Genomic DNA, 6,923 nt, shown 5'->3' on the forward strand with positions numbered 1-6,923 from the left:
ATAGTTCAATATTGGGCCCAGGGTGCACCCACCTAATTCTCCCACTCAAATGCAATAATCAATAAAATATCCTCCAGCTAGGACTTCACGGGACGACATCGTACCAAGGGGAGCAGCTCAGATGCTCTCTATCTCTTTCTCTTTTATTTTTGGATTTTTATATCGCTTTTTCTCTTTCTCAGTAACCAAGGGTCCAAAACCCAATAATGCCATAATCATTTTTACCTTATGAATGGCTGTAAAGGCAACCCACTTTTTCTCCCTTAAACTCAATCAATCCTTTTTGGAGATCTATGATTTCATTCTCTTCTCTTTTTTTATTTATTTACGTTGTTATATACTAATAATACGACAACTTTCAGCGTCACTATTAAAAGCCATCAAAAGGAGCATAACTCAAAAGCGGAATCTTTGAATTTAAATTGAAAATACAAACAAACAAATGCATGTACAACACGGTAGCTGTAATTCTCATAGTACTGTTATTCCCTTTCCTCACCCCAGTGTAAGTTTGAATCTATCTTACTTGTAGTGATCGAGTAAAAAATTTTATGCTACTCCATATACTATCGTATTTTAATAGCAAATAGCACCAACTTACTTTCCAGCTTACTAATGTTATTATGTAATTTTTATGAAACATTACTTGTAGTTATCTCTAAATTTAGTACAAACAGATGCATGTTAAACTGTACCTAGAAACAAAGGCTAGCTTTTCACACTCAGGTTATACCCTTTACTCACCCTAATGTAAATATAAATTTACATAAACTAATAATTTAAAGAATTTTTACATTAGTGATGTAATTCATGTCTATTTCTATAGTTTTGAATTATTTCAGGCGACTTAATAGTATAAAAAAAAACCTTTTACATTGTCAATACGTATATAGAAGTTAAACTAAATTTTTTTTAACAGAATTTTGTATGTTGATGGGGGGTGGGGGGAGGGGAAAGTGGTCCACTTGAGTCTATGTCTAACCGACTATAGAGAGAAAAGCCGTGTGAGATAAGGAATAAAATAGAAGGAGAGAAAGAGAAAGAGAGAGAAGCTAAGCTGCCATAATATTGTATGGTAGTTTTGCAGTTAAAGATTCAAACACAAAGTGAATAGTAGAGAACCTCTGTAACAACAAAAGAAGAAGAAGAAGAAGAAATTAGTAGTCTTTCTGTGAATGGAAGGAATCATGCAGTTGTAACCATTGTTTTGTCTGGTTTTACCTTTTGTTTACCTCACACTGTAGTATAATCTTGGGATTTAGCTGTTTTCAGCAAATCTTTGGTTTTTTCTGAAGCTGAGCTGTTCTTTTGGTTCTTTCTTAGTTAAAATCCTCCTTCTCCTTCTTCTCCACTATCTTCACTCCAAACTTCAGCTGCAGAAATGATGTCTGATGATGGACTTTCTTTCATTCAAGATCCAAACCCTAATTCAAATCCTTCTGCCAAGAGAAAAAGAAACCTCCCTGGAAAACCAGGTAATTCATTTAGCAAGCTTTATTTCAAGACTTACCTTTTCTTGCTTTCCTCATAATTGGTTTTCTTTTAATTTTATGTTGAACAGATCCAGACGCAGAAGTGATAGCGCTATCACCTAAGTCACTGATGGCGACGAATCGATTCATATGTGAAATCTGCAATAAGGGTTTTCAAAGGGACCAGAATTTGCAGCTCCACAGAAGAGGTCACAACTTACCATGGAAGCTCAAGCAAAGAAACAAAAATGAAGTGATCAAAAAGAAAGTTTACATTTGTCCAGAAAAGACATGCATCCACCATGATCCATCAAGAGCTCTAGGGGATTTAACAGGTATTAAAAAACACTATTCAAGAAAACATGGTGAGAAGAAATGGAAGTGTGAGAAATGTTCAAAGAAATATGCAGTTCAATCTGATTGGAAAGCTCATACTAAGATTTGTGGTACAAGAGAATATAAATGTGACTGTGGAACTCTCTTCTCCAGGTAACTAATTAATCAAACATCTTTATCATTTCTAGTTGAAATTTATTGCATCAAGTACAATAGAGAATATGAATGTCCTATGATTACTCACTTGTGGAAGTAAATGAAGTAAATCTATGTCCTGAATTTTAATGCAACTAATAAACCAAGATTGTTTTTTGGTTTCTTGAAAATTGAACAGAAAGGACAGCTTTATAACACACAGAGCCTTCTGTGATGCTTTAGCAGAAGAAAGTGCAAGATTTACATCAGTTCCAAGTACAGCAACTCTTAACTTCAGAAATGAATTGCTCAGTGGGGGAATGATTAGTGGAAATCCCCAATTTGGTAATTCTTTATTTAGGCCTGAATTTATGGGACTTGGATTGGACCCTGCAATTAATCATCAGCTCAATAATGTTGATGGACAAAAACCAAGGATGCCACTTTGGTTGGAAAATAATATTAATCCAAATTCAGGTAATAACGCCAATGATTTTTTAGTAGCATCATCAAGCTCTACTAGCAACTTGCCTCATCAATTGGTCCAAATGGCGCCCCCTCATAATAATCAACAGTGGTTCGTTAATGGTGGCGGTGGTCGTGATGATTCTGGTTTTGGGTCTTCCTCGTCCCTTCCTTCGCGAGTTTTAAGGGAGGAAGAAGATAACAAAAGAAATTTGTGTGAGACAATAAGTTCAATGTACTACAACAGTCATCAGCAAGAAACAACAACACCACCATCTCATATGTCGGCAACTGCACTTTTGCAAAAAGCAGCCCAAATGGGATCAACGAGGAGCAATTCGGCCCTCTTTGGCAGTGGATTTGGGCTGATGGGGTCATCTTTTTCAAAAAGCAATGGACAATTTGCAGCTGATCAGAATTTGAATGGATTAATGATGAATTCACCTCCATCAGCTGTTTCAACTTTGACGACTACCAATAATAATCAAGCTGGAAATAGGCTGTTGTTAGGCGGGGATCTTATGAACTCGAGTTCATTAGAGGGTAATTCAAGTGCAAAGAATTCAGATCCTTTCTTGATGCTGAATAACAAAGGAAAGCAAATAAATCTGAGTGGAAATGAAGCTATTGAAGGAAGCTTAACAAGAGATTTTCTTGGTGTAGGAGGGAATGAAAACAGGCCCTTTTTGTCCAAAACTGAGCTGGCCAAGTTTGGGAATACTTCTAGTTCAGCCATGGGATTAAGCCAGTACAACGGAAGTCATTTAGACGAATAAAGGTGGGTTATTTTTTTCCACTCGACTTATGTATATATATGCAAAAAAGTTAAAAGGTATACTCTAAGCTTGTTCACTCTGAACTCACTTGCTCAAAATTCTGGAGTCATATACTAGAAAAAAGGTCCAAACTTGTGGGGGAGCTAGCTCTTAGTTCAAGAATTTTCACTATAATGGAATGATACAAGGTTAAGAATCTAAAGGCCAAATTAAGCTTCAATCTTCAAGAGAGAGAAAGAGGAAGGAAGGTGCAGCAATATTGAGAGATCTTGTGAATTGTCAGAGAAATGGGGTCCACTGAATGTTGGAAGAGAGTTGATAAAGCGACTTGACAATCACAAGTCAGGCTTTTCCTCCGTTGTGTTACTTACTGTTCGTAGAAAGATTACTGTCTTTTTACATTTTTTTTCCTTTTGAGTGTTCAATTGATTTCTGCAAAAACTGCGACTCTCCGTTGGCTGCCACATTTTGAATCTTTTGGAATAATTTCGTTGGTATTTTAGTTTTGGATTTAAGTATTTAACTCATATACTCACAGTGCAAAAAAAATAAATAATTATACTATCATTGGGTTTTAATATGTTATTGCAGGTTATCTTTCTTATTCTTCAGATGGATTTAAGTTATATATATTAATAGTGTAAATTTTTTTTACACCATTAGTGAATCTTAACTTGTGATAGTAGATTAGTTACTCATTTTATCAGAACCTTGATTAATGTTTATGAAGAGATTTATGTGTAATTACCTAATAAGTAACATGATTTTGTATAAACATTTTATCTAATTGTTTTTCCTATCATGTTGACATGTCTTGACCTTCATTGAACCAAATTTTTAAGAATACGATGAAAAGGGTTACCAATAGTTTGGCGGCCGTCATAATTTGGTCTCATTACTTGACTCTCTCACAAGTATCACAAGATTCTGTTCTTTGACATGTCTTTTCTCCTCGACTCTACCTATTTGATTTCTCCACAGGATTAGCATCAATGTTCCGTTCTACTTAGCTAGATGTACCAAATATTTAGTGGGGTTTCTTGAATTCATGTTTAAATAAGTTTTGTAGTAAAATTATGATCAGTATATTTTTTGCGATTTATATATGATCAAAGTGAATTTTGTATTATTATAATATCGATGGGCATTGCCTCTTTTCTTTGTCAGGATTTCTTCAGTTTGCCAGATTTTGTTTATGTATAACCATTGCGTTCTTTTACTTATTGACAATCTAATATTTCGGAGCATTTGAATCCTTAATAACAAGTAGTTGTGTGTATTTATCGTGTGCACATTTTGGAAACTACATATTACCAACCTGGAGGTGATTGTATATGTTCCCATAAGCCTTGTCTTGGCTAGAATAAACATTCAGAGCTCATGAGGCATGCTAATTCGAAAGACAGAAATGTTTATTTTGTGTACTATATTCCTAATAATATTATGTTTTATGAACTGACAATTGACAAAGAACACAATCAAATTAAGTTTCACCTCTTACAATAGGTAAATTTTTATAGCAAATCTGATATAATACTTGGAAAATATAGTGATAATATCATAGTATAATTATTGAAATTGTATTGATAGAGTAAAGTATTTTTATACTGAGATATATAATTTAGATTCATAATTACAGAAATTACTAATTTCCTTTGCACTGTCAAATTTAATACATTGCTGCACCTTTTCTCGACTGAGGTACTGCATATATTTTGCTTTGAACTATCATGATTTTAAGTGCTATATTTTACATGCTCTTCAAAAATATTGTTGTACTCGTATGAGATTTTTCAAAAATACATAATTTTTGGAGAATCTGACATGCAATATTTTTAGAGAATGCGAGCAACATAGATCGATTTAAGTCTGAGGAAGGCCAAGGTTAGTCATGTGATAACGGTAAAAAATTTAGTCACCTAGGTAAATCAGGTCTCTGAGATCTGATCTCTCATAGAGCTAGAATATATACCTTTTTGAACTTGCTAACTAGTTTGTCTTTTGTTTTGGCAGTAAGCGGAAAGATATATCAAAATCATTCCAGCTCTTTCTCTAGCTCAGTTGATCAGCTTAATGAGCCAAAAGACAGATTTTGAATCTCTAGTTTAATTATCACCAATATACCACTTTTTTTAACTCCTAAATCACGTTTATAGTGTCATCATCATGGCACATTAATGAATCATTTTTCTTAACAATTCAGGAAGCATCTATTTCCGCCTTTTAATTACTATAAATTAAAACTGCCAGAGCTCGCATCCGTAAAAGTTATACTGTTTGAGAAAATATACTCCCTGATGAAAAAAAGAAAAGAAAAGAAGATATTACTCCCATTATCCCAAAAATAATGATAATCGTTTCTATTTAGAGAGTCAAATAGCCTATCTTTTATTACGTTTTTCGAATACATGCAAGAATATGTAATTTATCGATATTATTTTTTTTTAAATTAACACCAAAAATCAGCTAAAACTTATACTGAGAACAGTAACAGCCATCATTATTTAAGAAGGGAGCTAGTAGCATTGTTTGAACTTTGTCTCACTTGGTGGACGAAGTTAATTTCTTTTTCCTTGGGATAATCAAATTGTTAAGCGCGATTTTTGTTCTCTGCACTGCTTTGTTCAGGTAATTAAGGAGAACGTATGTGCATGGAGTTGGAATCATGCATGGAGATATATAGTTAAGTTGGAAAGAGAATCGATGGAGAAGAATGAAAGAGTAGACCATAAAGGTCGTAACCCCTACTTAGTACGTACAAGTATGACAATTGTTTATCCAACTGCTTCAAGGTTCGAGCTAATTGGTTTGTATAAGGTAGTCAAAGCTGCCTGTATTTGTATTAGGTAGCATCGATACTCACTTTCATTCTCCTAGATTAGGGGAACAATGTTCTTCTTGTTTTTAATTTCTTTTTCCCTCTTTGACTCCTTACTTTCTTTCACTATTTTGGACAAAATTTTCTTTTTCTCTTTTTTTTTCTGTGTGTGTGTGGGGGGGGGGGGGGGGGTAGATAGCGGTGGGTGGGAGACGACAATCGGAGGGAATAAGACTACTCCACTTTTTTCCTGAATACAAGAGGGAAAAAGGCTATATTGTTCAATGGGATTACATATATTCATAAGTTGACAATCGGAGATGTATTAACGACCTCAGAAATTTAAATGTAGTAAGAGGTTTGCTCGCATTTCATTGTCAAATAGGTTTGCTCAATAACTTTTCTAATTTTACTTTCTATAATTTGTTTCCTGCCTTTCTGATTGGGCCGGGAGAAATAACTAACTGAATTTCCTTAAAAGCCCAATGAAATTTGAAGTGGGTTAGGTGTTATATCTACGTTTATTTTAATAATGTAAAATAACACATCTTTTATATGCAGAAAGCCAGAAACACTTCTAAAGCAATGGAAAGGAAGTCTCGAAGATTAGAGACGAAAAAGGAAAGAGTAGCGGAAATCCGAAAGAAAAATCAATCAAGGATTTGGCAGTAGATTAATGGAGGATAATATAGGAAGGACCTAAATTAAATGAAGCCAAGATTACGAAACTATGCACTGAAGATTCCTCCATCAAAGGAAGACAATTAAAAACCGGGGTCAAAGGATCTGATTTGATTTATCAAATAACGGAAATATCTGCTTAGCAAAGGAAAAGTCCAATCAAGACCACAAGTCAAGGCAAATCAACAGAAGCAATCTTATTCTTGGAAAGAATCATTCTACGATTCCTTTCAAGGATCA

The 6,923-nt window shown here is 34.3% G+C and overlaps 1 protein-coding gene across 1 annotated transcript; it reads left to right on the top strand.

The window, feature by feature from the left end:
- Positions 1-1,002: 1,002 nt before the first annotated feature.
- On the top strand, positions 1,003-3,707 carry LOC107767790 (zinc finger protein JACKDAW). The gene is made up of 3 exons (XM_075219513.1): positions 1,003-1,475; positions 1,562-1,961; positions 2,143-3,707. The coding sequence occupies exons 1-3, from the start codon at positions 1,382-1,384 to the stop codon at positions 3,182-3,184; spliced, it is 1,536 nt and encodes a 511-aa protein (XP_075075614.1). The 5' UTR covers positions 1,003-1,381; the 3' UTR covers positions 3,185-3,707.
- The last annotated feature ends 3,216 nt before the right edge of the window (positions 3,708-6,923 follow it).

This window comes from Nicotiana tabacum, chromosome 8 (genome assembly GCF_000715075.1).
Source record: "Nicotiana tabacum cultivar K326 chromosome 8, ASM71507v2, whole genome shotgun sequence".
Classification (NCBI taxonomy): Eukaryota; Viridiplantae; Streptophyta; class Magnoliopsida; order Solanales; family Solanaceae; genus Nicotiana; species Nicotiana tabacum.

What these genes read in the sequence shown, in the direction of transcription:
- LOC107767790 (XM_075219513.1), top strand. Translation starts at nt 1,382, where the DNA reads ATGATGTCTGATGATGGACTTTCTTTCATTCAAGATCCAAACCCTAAT. An exon ending in AAACCTCCCTGGAAAACCAG is followed by an intron (nt 1,476 to 1,561) that starts GTAATTCATTTA and finishes TATGTTGAACAG; the next exon opens with ATCCAGACGCAGAAGTGATA. An exon ending in TGTGGAACTCTCTTCTCCAG is followed by an intron (nt 1,962 to 2,142) that starts GTAACTAATTAA and finishes AAAATTGAACAG; the next exon opens with AAAGGACAGCTTTATAACAC.